This window comes from Pristis pectinata, chromosome 4, assembly GCF_009764475.1.
Source record: "Pristis pectinata isolate sPriPec2 chromosome 4, sPriPec2.1.pri, whole genome shotgun sequence".
Lineage (NCBI taxonomy): Eukaryota > Metazoa > Chordata > Chondrichthyes > Rhinopristiformes > Pristidae > Pristis > Pristis pectinata.
The window spans coordinates 23,793,478-23,809,265 of NC_067408.1; the positions used below are offsets into that span (position 1 = coordinate 23,793,478).

Here is a 15,788-nt window from a genome sequence, read left to right on the forward strand (position 1 = left end):
ATTGAATGGAAAAATATGCTGAATGGATGGAAACAGAACATTCGTTAATTTTTACAATGAAGGAGAGTTAGTATTTATACAGATATGAAGCTGGATGCTAGTGGTGGCTGGATGATTGGGATTTGACAAAACCTATGTACACATGGGATTGGTGTACCCTCATAATGAATTGGTGTGAGAAGTGAAGCACCGGAGAAGATTTAGGAGGGTGGATTGGGATGGAAGAGGGGAGGGCATCTTCAAGAGATGGTGCCTCAAGAAGTTGGCATCCATCATTAAGGACCCAGACCATCTGGGACTTCTCCTCGTTACTACCATTGGGAAGGAGGTACAGGAGTCTGAAGACCCACACTCAACATTTTAGGAACAGCTTCCTCCCCTCTGCCTTCAGATTTCTAAATGGTCCATGAACCCATAAACACTACCTCATTATTCCTCTTTTGCAATATTTATTTAATTTTGTAATTTATAGTGATTTTTATGTCTTGCACAGTACTGCTTCCACAAAACAACAAATTTCACAACATATGTCCGTGATAATAAACCTGATTCTGAGGTGGGAGAAACATACATGTAAAGATAGAAGTGGATATTCCTTTGTCTTTAACTTCCCTGAACTAACAAGGTGACAAAACCACTAGGAGCTCTGAACCTAGAGCAGGGAACCATACTCTGATGCCAACCTCCAGTTCTATTCTTTGGAGCTGGCTGCAGGCTGTTTCCTTCCATCATTATGGAGAATGGTGACCCCTATAGCCATTAGCATAGGAGACCAGCAAGGGAACACTTGTTCAAAAGGACAATGGTGCTGATGCTGAAAATCTGAGATAAAAACAGAAAATGTCAGAAGGCCATGGACCTGAAATGCTAACTCTGTTTTTCTCTCCATCAAACGTGCCTGACCCACTGAATATTTCCAGCATTTTTTGTTGTTATCCAGAGATACAGTTGGGGCCATTGTATCCTATTTCTGACTTCACCCTATTGTGAAAGCAAACTTCAGAATCCATTAAACTTATGTTTTATTTAGTGGAGCTGAAATCAAGTTTTGTCTATTATGATCAATACCACTCACTCTAATTGCTAGCGAGATCCAAAAATAACACGTTAATGGTGTAGCTGGGGTTAAAATAGCACTGAGAAAGCTGCTGTGGAAATCCTGGTGCACTTTTGTAGTTTATCCCCCCAACCCCACTCCTGTACCTAGGTACCAGCACAGTGAAAACAAAAACTCATCCTTCAAATAAGGAATGGACAGTTGGACAAAAGGATTGGTAATGACCATGGAATCATATCCCAGCATGGCAAGAAGGACAAGGAGGAAGCAGAAGAAAAACATCAACCATTTATCTAATTTTGAAAATAGATACAAAGGAATCAATGACAGATAATTCCCACTAGATTTCACCTTCCCTAACAAAGGGTGCCTAAAAATATAATATAAATAAGAAATTATTTTTGTAACAATATTTTTTTAGCATGGACTTTGGCGAAAGTACATTCAACAGCAACAGCTGGCCCCAATGTACCTCCTTAATCCCACTTTCAGAACTCTAAGTGCTTCCTGGGGTGGCGAGTTTGTTTTACATGGGGAGGTTAAGCAGATAGGGCCTATATTGTATTGGTTTATTATTGTCACTTGTACTGCAGTACAGTGAAAAACTTGTATTGCATACTGTTCATACAGATCAATTCATTACACAGTGCATTGAGGTAGTACAGGGTAAAAACAATAACAGAAAACAGAGTAAAATGTCACAGTTACAGGGAAGTGAATTGCAGGTAGACAATAAGGTGCAAGGTCAAACAAGACAGATTGTGAGATCAAGAGTCCATCTATATTTTCTTGAGATTAGGAGAATGAGTGGCGATCTCATTGAAATGTACAAAATTCTTACAGGACTTAACAGGGTAGATGCAGACTTGATGCTTTCCTTTGTTGGTGTGTCTAGAGCTTGGGCACAGTCTCCAGATAAAGGGGTCAGCCATTCAAGACAGTGATGCACAAAAAATCTTCACCCAATGGGAATGTAACTTTGAAATTCTCTGCCCAAGAATGCTGTGGCAGTTCAGTCACTAAGTACAGTTAAGAAACAGATCGATAAAGCCTTGGATATTAATGGAATCCTGCTGATCAGTAAATAAAAATGTCATTTCGCTCCAGCTTATACTGAATTTTGTGCTGGGAACTCCCAGCCATTAACAATTGACCTAAAAAGCAGAATTCACACCCATGACAGTTGCAATAATTGTGCTTGGTCTTGTCTCATGTCAAACAGATGAAAAGCGAATACTCAGTCCATCATTATTTTTACCAAAGCTATTGTGTTAAATATCCATAATACGGAAGAGTCTTTCAAATCTTCACCTGTTGTACTCCAAATTATTAAAGAATACAATGTTGCAATATTAAAAACATAATAATATGCAATGAGGAAGACAACACATTCTATTAACATCTCATTTTATCAAGGACTAAGCTGTGTGAAAGTTCCTTTCAGTCCCTATTAGGAAGTGTTATTTGTAAAATAATTTGGAACTTAGAACATATTTCAATTTATTTTTGCACATTTTCCACAGGTGACATTTTAATTTTATAGCTGACTTGACCAATTAACAAATAACTGAAAAGACAATATGTAAATATTAAATCCATTTACCAAGAAAATAATTAAATATTGCCCATGCCAGCACCAAAAGAGAAATTACTCTTCCCTCTTTTACTCTTGGTTTCTTTGCATCATCAAGAGTGAGAGGACAGATCATGAATTGCTTCCAAATTGTCATTGTTGGTACTCTGAAATCAGTGCTGGGAATTGTGAAAGGAATCTAACTACTATCCAATCTTCCCTGTAACCTGTTAGATGTCCATTTCCTTGTATGGCTGAATTGATGGTTGCAAATGAAACTTCAGCATAAATGGAATTTTGCAGTTATGAACCAAACCCCATATTCAACTATTTTCAGGCACAGCAGATACTCCAGAAATCTATCCCTAATCCATGTTTGATGTCAGTACCTACAACCACGGAAGATCTGCCCGTATTCCAATGTAGGGTGAGGGGATAGAGGAAAAATTAATTGTTAACTCACATTATGATTACGTAATCTGCTGCATATTTCAGATTCTATGGCAGAAAATAATTTATGCCCTTTATTACAGAATGCTCCTCTTGAATTCAGAATGAAAGTGAAATGATTGGTATGCCAAAGAAGAAATTAGATTTTTTTCATAAAATTAAATCACAAGGTAGTTCTATGAATGAATTAAAAGTAGTCCGTAAAACTCGGGGTTTAAATGCCATAAAATACTTGAAATTTATACAGATGATTCATGATGCTATTTGAAGCTACTGAAAAACTCTTGTTTTGTCATTCAGTTCCAGGAGATTACTATTCTCTCAAATCAACCAAGTTACCACCAGAGTCTCAACTTCATAGAACTCAAAAATGCCTGGAGAAGAAAGAGGAGGCAAAGGAAAGAGCAGAGAAACTAGCGCTGAGAAAGAGTTAATATGGAAAATAGAGGTGGAGAAATTTTTTTAAAAATGCTAAAGAGATAAAGGAATGTACAGACAGAATAACAGAGGTTGTTCCAGATGATGTTGTTCATTAGCTATTCCAAATAAACAGTCCTAGTACTGGATGTTGACACAGTGACTTATCTTTCCAATTTGCTATTGTTGCTGCCTCCTTCATCTATAATACTGAATGTCTTTATTTAAAAAAAATCTGTAGAATTTGGGGATTAAGACTTTCTATCATACTTTTCAAAGGAAATGTGTGACAGAAAATGGGAAGATGAGTGTTACAAACAATAGGCTTTAGATACAAGGAGAGAGACGAAAACAGTAGTGAGAGAATCAGTGGGAAAACTGCACACAATTCACGGCGCACTCTCCACAGCTCTACTACACATTGACAAGGTTTAAAGGCATCAAATCTTTGTAAACCTTCTGGTAATATCAGAATAATGAACATCAATACTCTTAAAGCTTACACATGGGGATTACTGCCTAACCATCATAGATACACCCAACAAAGGGGCTTAATGAGCATAGTGCTCAAGATTCTTATATTGACAGGCAAAGACTTAGATGGCATTGGATAAACATAATGCAAGAACAAAGGGTTGATTAACTGAACATCACCCAAACAACTGACACTAAACTATCAAGCATCATGTAGTTAATAAAACCACACAGCCTGAAGAAAAATACATCAATGGCCATTATTTCACAGAGAACGTTTTATCTCATTACTCCTCACTATCAGAAATTTTTTTAATGGATTAAAATTATGCTGTATAACATAACCATATCACCTTAACTTGTTTAAAATCATTAGCATAATACTTCATTAAAATAGCAGATACCATTGTTGCATTTGTTATAACATATGACACAATATTACCCCATACTTATGTACGATGTTGGTATTTGTCATTTCTTGTGTACAACACTGGAGGGTGCTCCTACAACTGCCCTGCTGATTGTTAGATTACTTTTAAACAGGCCTTTCCTTTCTAGAGTGATCATATTGTAGAAAATTTATATTTACGGTTAAATAAAATGTATTTTCTTGAAACTAACTGCAGTTTTCAATGACTAGTCATAAAATTCTAACACATTAGATTGTTGGTGTGTTCCTGAACCCTGGGCATAAGTAGGCTCAAATATTTGGTGGGAACAAACTCTGCCTTCTGCTACCTCATCAATTGAATTTATAAGATCTTATAAATCACTCAGAGAAAATGAGGCAAAAAAAATGAAGAGTGTCCTTCTTTAATATAACCAAACCTTCCCTGTAGCTGTAGTGTCTTTGCAATTTTGGTGATTGTCATTCTGCTACTCGGACTAAGAACTGGGGACACACAAGGGAATCTCCAAAGGAACATTGTTTCCAAACTCCCAGGCCATCAGGTGAAAATGACTCATTTCTTCACTGGTGCAGCAAGTAATTTGTAAAAAAAAAACCTGTCTAATTTAGAAACTGCCAGCAAGTCTCATTCCTGCTCTCCAGGGCAAAACCTGGGTTTAAGGGCCAGAAGTAATAGATATAGGAATAGAATATTGTCTCTATGAAGTCCCTGCCCACTGCACTACTTGCCCCTCAACCACACACACACATTCCTTGCCTTATAATTCATTGCACTTCCTTTGGAGATTTCAGATAACCCTCCTTGCAGGAAATATACTGTTGATATCAGCAACATACTATTAATGAACAAAATAAGTCAGAATGTCAGCATATGGGGTCTACAGGAGATCCTGTGGATCAGCACCCACGCAAGCAATGAATTACAATTAGGAGTACAGTAAAAACTTGGTAATCTGGCACTTGCTGGACTTGACAGGAACTGATTAATTAAGAGTTGGCCCAGGTGCTCACTCAACACTGCTCCTCTGTCGGATTGGGCACTCCCTCAACGCTGCATCAGTACCAGTAAGCCATTCCCTCAGTGCTATCCCTCCATTTGTCCTACTGCTCTCTCTCAAGTGAGGCTTACCAGAGGGCAGTAGTTTATAATGTGCCAACTAAACAATATTCTACTGAATTTTGCATTGAGTATAGTTGTGTGCAGAGGAAGCCTCAGTGAAACACAGTATTTTTGCAGTAATATAACAGCAAAATAATGAAGATGCTGGAAATCTGAACTGTTCATTAAAACTGCTCTAATAAAAGACCATCAACCTGAAGTATTAACTTCCTTTCCCTCTCCACAGATGCTGCCTGACCTGCTGAGTATTTCCTCCGTTTTCAGTTTTTATTAAAGCACTTCAGCAAATTGTCAATCTATGGTTGATGCCATGAGTGATATTAAAATATTAAATATCCTATAAATCCCCCCCCCTTTTTGTGTTCAAATAAATCACTCATAGCTAAGTAGTTGGCAAGAGATCTATTTCTGAAAATGGCTGACTGAAAACACAATAAGATGTAAACAAGTAACTTACTTCTGCTATCATTGTGGCTTCTACCCACAGAGTCTTCAAGGAAAAGGCTCAACAGTAACAGAGTGGAAAAGGTCCAATTTGCATCCTCCCACTAGAGCACTGCTTTGCATTCTAAAATATTCAACTTATATAATAACATTATAGTACACAAATCAAAACACCAACTTCTAACAATTCTTAAATTGTGTTAAATTCTTTAATTGAAGCCAACTTAAGCTAACCAATGAAATACTAGTCCCAACAAAAAATACTGTCAATTTCAACCATGGACAGTTAAGTGTGTGTTTGAAATGATTAAGCTTGTTCTATACTAGATGCACAATAGCCACTTTCTTGCAGTGTTAAATGGACCACAAAACACACTTCTTGGACAGGACTTACGGAATGCTGTGCAGAGTTCTTCTAGTGTCAACATCTTGTCATTATTGTAGTCATCATATTGAAGAAGATCAAATAAGTTGCAGTCAAATGGGTCGTTATCAAGGGCATCTTGTGTCATTGCCTGGCAAAATTAAATACGGCTTCAATAAGCTTAAGAAAATACAAACATTTAACTTTTATGGCCAAGTGTGGTTTGCTGAGAAACTAGCAACATTTTATTTGATTAAGACCATAAATTTCCCGTCATCATTTTTCAAATTCTGTTTTTAGTATTTCAGGCTTAAAAGAAATAAATGTTTTCAGGCTACTGTTGCTGCTCTCCTGGAGCTGCCTGTTAGGAACTACATGATAGTGGCTCTAAAGAGTTTTTTTTAGTTTTTGGAGCAAAATGTTTTGCTCTCCTCCTCAGCTGCGGATGAAGATTTATGTTACAATGAATCCTGGTACAAAAAGCAAGTAATGCATGAAGCAGCATATCTTCTGATGCAGCAATTCATTGTGCATTGGATAGCCCTATAAACAAGGTTTTATATAAACTTCAAAATTATCTATAATTAGAATAGTGTGAGAATTTTAAGACAATTTGGATTTCAATGAGCTGAAATTTCTGGTTAGTTTCAATTGCAATAGCAAAGATAAATGAAATAAATAACTGGCACTAATTGCTCCAGATTGCAGTACCTTCCATCACATCACTCTTTTCCTCCCACACAGACCATATTTCTCACCTTCACAAAAGCACTTTCTGCTATTTTTCACACACTTTTCTCACACATTCAAGTACACACAGTTAAGAAGAAGTAGAGAACTCCAGGACAATACAGCGCAAAATAATTTTATTCCTGGCACACTGAGGCTTGTTTTTGGTACGCCTGTGCTTGATTATTCACACCTCTATATCAATGAGTAAGCACCCTGGTTATTTTTTCTGAATCATACAACATAGGAGGTGGTCATTTGGCTCACCACACCAGTGCTGGCTCTTTGAGAGGTGTATCCAAATAGTCTCTTTCCCTAGCTGTTACCAAATTGTCCTTGGAATTCTTTTTCATGCATATATCCAATTTAATTTTGCAAGGCAGGCATGGTAGTGCAGTGGTTAGCGTAACGTTATTACAGTGCCAATGACCCGGGTTCAATTCCCGCCGCTGTCTGTAAGGAGTTTGTACGTTCTTCCCCTGTTGCGTGGGTTTCCTCTGGGTGCTCCGGTTTCTTCCCACATTCCAAAAGATGTATGGGTTAGGAAGTTGTGGACACGCTATATTGGCACCGGAATCGTGGCGACACTTGCAGGCTGCCCCCAGAACACTTGACACAAAAGATTCATTTCACTGTGTGTTTCAATGTACATGTGACTAATAAAGATATCTTAAGTTACTGTTAAACCTGCCTCCACCATCCTTTCAAGATGGACATCCCAAATCACAGCAATTCTGGCTGGTAGAATTCAATGAGAAGACATGTTGCAATAAAGGAAAATCTGGAAGAACCTGAGCAGCTTTACATGAACGCATCTCAACTAAAGATTTTACAAAGTCTATGCTGTCAATAATTTAGTGTGATAGGTAGTATCTTTGGTTTCTAATGAATGAATTAAGAACCGCCATGCAAGGCTGTGAAGTGTGTTATTTTCAAAAAATTCATTGAGGGCCACAAATGATAGCCTTTAAAAATGGCAAGAAAGTCACTGTTACTGATTGACTCATACCCATTGAGGCCTGTGCGGCCAGCAGTATATCACTGTGTTGCCTGAACACCATGATTTCAATGCAAAGCCAGCGTTAACTACTACTGATTGGCTGAATACATCAGCAGGAGCTACTGTCACAAATGGCCAGCTCCACTCAAAGCTGGCCTGCACCTTTAAAGGGTAGGCTGGAAAGGATGCTGGCCATCAGTCCAAAAAGAACCTGAGCTGGGGAACATGAAGAGTCCCACTTCATGAGAAAGAATGGACTGCAATGTTCTTAAACACTGTTCTCCCAACTGTGACGGAAGTGGTGCAAAGCAGAAGAATTGCCTTATGTTCAGGTCGTCATCCAGATGTATGCTCAGAGGGGAGTGGGAGCAGATAGCCATTAGGGCCATACTTGAAGGTCCAGGATGCTATAAGGTGTTCAACATTCTCATGAATGGTCAAGATCAATAAGTGCACAATAAATTCAATATCTTACCACATGCATTGTTTGTCTCACTTCACACACCTCAGATCAACAGTCTTTAAAACAGGATTCATACATGACAATATGCTGCATCATATCTCATACACTTAGCATTGCTGTAAGACACACACACACACAATTCATACAGCTCACCGACAGCATTGACCAATAGCCATTCAATTGTGATAGCCACATCTGTCAAATACATTGCATGAGATTAACAAATACACCTCACTTTTCTTTACAAAATTAGGTGGTGCAAAATTGGAAGTAGCGGGAAACAACCAGAAAGTGATAGACATTGATGCATATCATCATGTCTTTGAATCTTGAACCATGACTCCCAACCCCCTTTGCACCTCTAATTTCTGAATTCTCTCCACATTTAGAAAATAGTCTACACATTTATTCTTTCTAACAGAGTGCATAACCCCACACTTCCCTACGCTGTATTCCATCTGCCACTTCTTTGCTCACTGTCCTAACCTGTCCAAGTCCTTCTGCAGACTCCCTGCCTCCACAACATTACCTGTCCCTCAACCTATCTTGGTATCATCTGCAGACTTGGCCACAATGCCATCAGTTCCTTCATCCAGATCATTAACATATGAAGTGAAAAGTTGTGGTCCCAACACCGGCCCCTGCAGAACTCCACAAGTCACCAGCAGCCATCCAGAAAATAACCCCATTAACCCCACTCTCTGCCTTCTGCCATTCGGCCAATCTTCTATCCATGCTAGTACCTTGCCTCTAACACTATGGGCCCTTATCTTGTTTAGCAGCCTCATGTGTGGCACCTTGTCAAAGGCCTTCTGAAAATCCAAGTAAATAATGTCCACTCACTCTCCTTTGTCTAACCTGCTTGTTACTTCCTATAAGAATTGGTTATGGTCTGCAGCAGGTCTCAAATCATTGAAGATGTTTGGATCCTCAGACCTGCTCGTTCTTGGCGCACACCACCCCCCTTAACCCACAATTCTCTACCTTACAGTTGATGTCAGCATGCATCTCCTACTTTCTCCTGTCCCCCTCACTACAACACTACTCTTGAGTCTTTTTCATTTCAGCTTCCCAAAACCTCAGAATCTGGTTTATTATTACTGACATATGGAGTGAAATTTGTTGTTTTGTGGCAGCAATACAGTGCAAAGACATAAATCTATAAATTACAAAAATAATTAAATAGTGCAAAAAAAAAGAATAATGAGGTAGTATTCATGTATCGTTCAAAAATCTGATGGCAGAGGGGAAGCAGCTGTTCCTGAATCATTGAGTTTGAGTCTTCAGGCTCCTGTACCTCCTCCTTGATGGTAGTAACGAGAAGAGAGCATGTCCCAGATGGTGAGGGTCCTTAATGATGGATGCTACCTTCTTGAGGCAACGTCTCTTGAAGATGTCCTTGATGGTGGAAGGGTTGTGCCCGTGATGGAGCTGGCTGAGTCTACAACCCTCTGCAGCCTCTTGTGACCTTGTGCATTGGAGGCTCCATACCAGGCTGTGATGCAACCAGTCAGAATGCACTCCACCATACATCTATATAAATTTGTAAGAGTCTTTGGTGACATACCAAATCTCCTCAAACTCCAAATGAAGTAGAGCCACCGGTGTGCCTCCTTCGTGATTGCATCAATATGTTGGGCGCAGGATAGATCTGTATCTACCTATAGAAGCAGATTTTGCATAAGGTTAGACTGAGCACAAGAGGCCTGGCAAGGCCAGTGGCTAACGACAGTCCATGTGCCAATGCACTGGGGTGTGAGACTGTACACAAATTTCATAGCAGACATCTCAGGTGAAAATTCTGATGGGCAACACTTCATACCTGGCCCCTCATCTTTACATCAGATAGAACTAGCATATCTATCACTGCTCCAATCATTTGAACAAGATCACTGACCTTCACTAAACTGGTAAATAGAGGCAAAGAAAGTTTTTGTCACATTATTTTAACAAATATTATTTTTCTAATGTACATAAATTTAGTGTGGTTTTAGGTGAATTTATAATGTTTAAATTTTTTATTTCAATTTTTAACAGTTATTTAAACTTTTCTTCACTGTTGCTAAGTGCTTTGGATCATCAGAGATATTTGGAAATAAACCTTTGAAACCAGGAGCTGTCAGATGGCCATCAGGCTGATCCAGGGGCCAGGCCTTAATATCTGCTACCTGAAGCCTACTCACCCCTACACCTTGTGGAAGGCAGTGATGCTGGGAGGATAATAGAGGCTGTGTAATGCAAGAGGTGAAAACCACTCCAAGGCTGGTGTGGTGGGGAGAGGTGGAGCTTGAATATAAGGTGGTTTATCCTATATCATCTGGCCCAGCATGTCAAGCAGCAAGGGAAATTCTGCCATCACAGGACTTTACATCAAGCATGGAATCCTTTCTTTCCAGCAGGGAATTAGTGGTTAATTCCAGTTATCCACTTTTAGGCCTTCCCTCAATTCTGTGTCTGATGACCATTGCTATTGCCATTGTAGTACAAGCAGCAGCCATCCAACATCCTAGTAGAGCAGACTGCTGCCATGGAGGTCAGCTCAATCCCACAGCTATCAACAATTTTCACTCTACAGCAATCAGTTAAACAACAAAGACAAACATTTACACCAGCAGCTCCATAAGGGTGGTTCAGAGTAAGACTCAATTAAAATGGACAGGTAAGTGAGCATACTGGAAATAATTTGAAGATATCACAATTAAAACCTTAAATGGTGTCATCTGGACTGTCGTCAACTTTAACAAAACAAGCAAAATATGAAGGTAATTTTGTTCACTGTGTTGTCAATTTTTCACACATCTTTTTTATTATTTTAAATAGAGATTTTTATTAAGTTCCAGGATTACTATGATAATCTATTGTCTGTAGTATTGAATTAATAACTCCCAGGTTTATGGTTCAAATCACACATGCTAAACTGCAAAATAGCTTTCTGTATTACAAATACCAAACTGATCCACTAATATCTATTGGGGATGAAATCCAGACACCCTTATATATTCCAAACCTGGATGGCTCTTGATGCTCACTGCATCCAGGAATGGACAATAGACACCGCTGTCCGGACACTTGTAGGCACAATGACACATCTATTAGAGCTGCTGCCTCTCAGTCTAGCGATCCAGATTCAATCTTGAATTCTGGTGTTGAGGGTTTCCTCTAGGTGCTCTGGTTTCTTCCTACATCCTAAAGGTGTATGGGTTGGTAGATTAATTGGCCACTGTAAATTTCCCTTTTTGTGTTGATGAGTGGTAGAATCTGGAGGAATTGATAGAAATGTGAGAATAAAATGGATTCATGTAGGATAAATACAAATGGGTGCTGATGATTGTTTGTACTCATGCTGAAAGCCCTGCTTCCATGCTGTATTACTTCATAGTATCACTCATATCTGAAGAAAAACTAACATAAGAAAGCCAATGCTAGATAGTCAAACCTTCAATAAACTGGCAAAGATACATTGTCAAATTGCATTCTTCCAAGTCACTATTAAGAGGAAGAAAAAGCAAGTAAAATAAGTCTTTGCAAGAGTGATTCAGATCTGATATTTACCTGTGCCAGTTCACTGTTGTCTATAAAGCCATTATTATTGATGTCAAAGTCTTTGAACATGCTTTCCACCAAATGCCTCTTGAAAGTTACTGCATCCATTGTTATATTTTCTTGCTGGAAATACCTCTGACTCTGTAGATCCAACAACATGCTCTTCAGTCTGCTGTACTCTGCCAGTTTACACCGTTCTCCTAGACAAAAGATAAGGATTCAAAATTGCTTATTTTTGTTTAGGATTGAGTCACAATTAAGATTAGAACTGCATTTTCGTTCTTGATTACAAAACAAAGTAAAAACAATTTCCTCTTAAAGTTTCAGTAGCAGTGCAATGCTGAGCAAGCCCACAATGTGCAACCATGAAAATTTCAACTAAAAAAATCCAGTCAATCTAATTTTCATATTATTTTGAGTTTGACTCCTCAAAGGTGTTTTAAATGGTAAGTATAACTAGCTACTAAATAATTTTCACTGAATGCAAGAACCTTTCTATTTAAATAACATTATTCTTCTTTTATTTTTAATGCTCTTTAGAGTCAAAAATAATGAGGAAATCCCTTGGAAATCCAATTTGAAGGGAGAGAAACAGACAGAAAAAAAACTGGAAACAGTCAGCAGATCAAGCGGCATCTTTAATGGGGGAGAGAAGCAGAGTCGACACTTCAGTTAAGGAACCCTTCATCAGAACTGGAAAGGTGAGAAAGTAGCATGTTAAATTGTCAAGAAGCAGAGGCTGGAAAGAGCAAAGGAGACATCTTTGATAGGGTGTAGACCAAAGTTTGTCAAGGGTGCAATTATGTTACAAACTAGCATTGCAGATGCTAGAAACAAATTATAGCAGAGGGGTATCAATGTGTTGGGTGCAGGAAATTTCTGCATCTACCTATAGAAGCAGATTTTGCATAAGGTTAGACTGAGCTCAAGAGGCCTGGCCAGGACAGTGGCTAATGACAGTCCATGTGTCAAAAAACGAAAAAATAAGTGGTTACCTGAAATTGTTATTTATGCTTTTAAGGTCTGTGAGGTTCAACATACCCAGACTGAAGAAGAGATACTGTTCATCAAACTTATGTTGGGCATATTTAGAGCAATGTAGGAGGCTGAAGACAGAGGCGAGAGCAGGAGTAGGAGGAGGATTAAAGTGACGGTGACTGGAAACTCAGGATCATCTTTGCAGACTAAATGGAGGTATTCTGTAATGCAAGCCGCCCAAACTGCAGCGTAGGGGAGACCACATCACGAGCACCGAATGCGGTGCACTAAGTGGAAGAGGTTCAAATACGTTGCTGCTTCATCTAGGAGGACTCTGTGGGTGCTTGGATGGTGGGAAAGGGGAGGTGTTGCACCTCCTGTGGGTGCATGGCAGAGTACTGTGACAAGGTGAACGGTTGGTGGAGTGGACCAGAGATATGGGGAAAATGATCACCTCAGAATGCTGGAAGAGGAGGGAGGGGAAGAGGGGTCTGGTGGTAGCTCATTGGTGATGGTGGAAATGATGAAGAATGATCCATTGAATGTAGAGGCTGGTGGGGTGGGAGGCCAAGAACAGAGGTCGGGTAACTAGAGGACACAGTGTGGTGGAGTCCTGTCAACTATGGATGAACAAAAAAACATGGTTAAGGAAGTAGGAAGATACTGATGTAGAAAGTCTTATCATCAGAATAGATACAGAAGAGGTGGAGACACTGGAAGAATGGAATAGGGCAGGCACGGTAGTGTAGCGGTTAGCGTAATGCTATTACAGTGCCAGCGACCTGGGTTCAATTCTGGCCACTGTCTGTAAGGAGTTTGTACGTTCTCCCCGTGTCTGCGTGGGTTTCATCTGGGTGCTCCAGTTTCCTCCTACGTTCCAAAGACATATGGGTTAGGAAGTTGCGGGCATGCTACGTTGGCGCTGGAAGCGTGGCGACACTTGCGGGCTGCCTCCAGAACATTCCACGCAAAAGGTGTATTTCACTATTGTTTCGATGTACACGTGACTAATAAAGATATTTTATCTTATCTAGAGTCCTTGCAGGAAGCAAGATTGAAGGAGGTATGGATGTCAGTGAACTTATAATGGATACTGTTAATCCTTGAGATGGAGATAGAGATATCAAGAAGGAGAAGGGAAGAATCAGATATAGACCATATGACAATGAGAGAAGGGTGGAAATTGGCAGCAAAGGTAGTGCTATTTTCAAGTTCTATACAAGTGTAGCAAGCGACACCAATCTAGTCATCAAGATAATGAAAATTGTGTTGAGGGAGGAGACCTGAAACAAGGACTGTTCCACGTATCCAGCAGAAGGATAGGCACAGCTTGGATCCACACATGTTCCCATTAAGCTTCTGTTCAAGGAAGAAGTGAAGGGACCTCAGACCATCCTGCTGTGGGATGGGGGTGCAGAGGGCATCAGAAATTCATGTATGGAATTGCGAAGGGATCCAATAAAGAGAGAAAGGATGGGTCAAAGAGGGAATAAATAATTCTCCGGGGTAAGAGTAGGCTGGGACAATGGGTTTAACAGGAGAATAGAGAAAGGGTTTGGTTTCATAATAATGAATAAAAAGAACACAACCTGAAGAATAATTCAAAACATTAGTATACATATATTAGCATAACAGCATACAAATTTGTTATAGCATAAAATTTATGATTATTCAATGGTAGCAGCTATGTCATTAAACAAGTATCACATAGAAATGGATTTTCAATTTATTGGTTTAATCTCACAGTTCATGGAGGGGCTATATTATTATGCCATACAGGTTTCAGGATCCCTATAATGATTTATTATTCTTTGTTGTCATAATGCAATGTTGCAGCTCTCAGGAGTATCTTTCAAGAATCACCTTTTTCAACAATCTCTTGGCACTGGCAGTGAGACGGCAACAAATGACTGTTGCTATAGGAAACCAATCAGCATGGCTTCTCCAACACCACTTTTGACAAATGCAACTTATGCCACAACGTAATTTTTGTAGCTTACATAAGATGAAAATAATTTTTCCTGAAATGCCAATGAGGCCTTTAATTGAATGCTCTGCCTTTGGTCTCAGGAAGTCTAATTACAACATGGTTTATCCACCGTAACTCCGTCTGAGTTGGCTCCGTTTCAATATTCTGAGTTGACCTAAGTTGAGCACTTTTTATTTGGTAGGGGTTGTGGGGTGGGGGGGGGGGGGGGCAGGCGGAGCATGGTAGACAGTTCCAACCTCCCCTCACAGCAGAGGAAACAGTTTCTCTACATTCCCTACCAAATCCTTCAGTTACCAGTTAGATCACTCCACAATCTTCAACTTCAAACAGAACATATGCACTCATTCATAATTTAACTCTTTCAGCCCTAGTGCCATCACGTGGGCAATACAAAATGGATTATGATTGCCCAAATTCATTTCACATTGGATCTTTAAGGCCAGCTGATAGAAGAGACTTTTATCCCTCAAGGGCTTAATTTGGGGGCAGGATTTAAAGTGTAGAGCCAATATCTAGTCCATTAGATCATCCATTTGGAGAAACAATGTAATATGAAGCTTTCATTTGGTAGAAGCTTAATTATTCAACTTAAATCATTTATACTAAAGATTAACAAGGCTTCAGTTACTAAAAGCCATCACCTGCTAATAGAATCAAAGGGAAATATAAGCAGATTGCAATCATCTAGTCACAACATTGCTTGAAAACACCTGATATACCTGTTACAATTCACTTCCCATTCACCTCCTGAAGGCAATTGTAATCCAATAGGTTCCA

The 15,788-nt window shown here is 39.4% G+C and overlaps 1 protein-coding gene across 1 annotated transcript in view; it reads right to left on the reverse strand.

The window, feature by feature from the left end:
- Window positions 1-15,788, reverse strand: part of LOC127569561 (follistatin-related protein 5-like) — a 440,054-nt gene that overhangs the window by 128,234 nt on the left and 296,032 nt on the right. The window contains exons 5-6 of the mRNA XM_052014316.1: window positions 12,053-12,243; window positions 6,339-6,459 (exon numbers count right to left, since the gene is read on the reverse strand). Of these exons, the coding sequence (XP_051870276.1) occupies window positions 6,339-6,459; window positions 12,053-12,243 (312 nt within the window). The remainder of the gene's footprint in view (window positions 1-6,338; window positions 6,460-12,052; window positions 12,244-15,788) is intronic.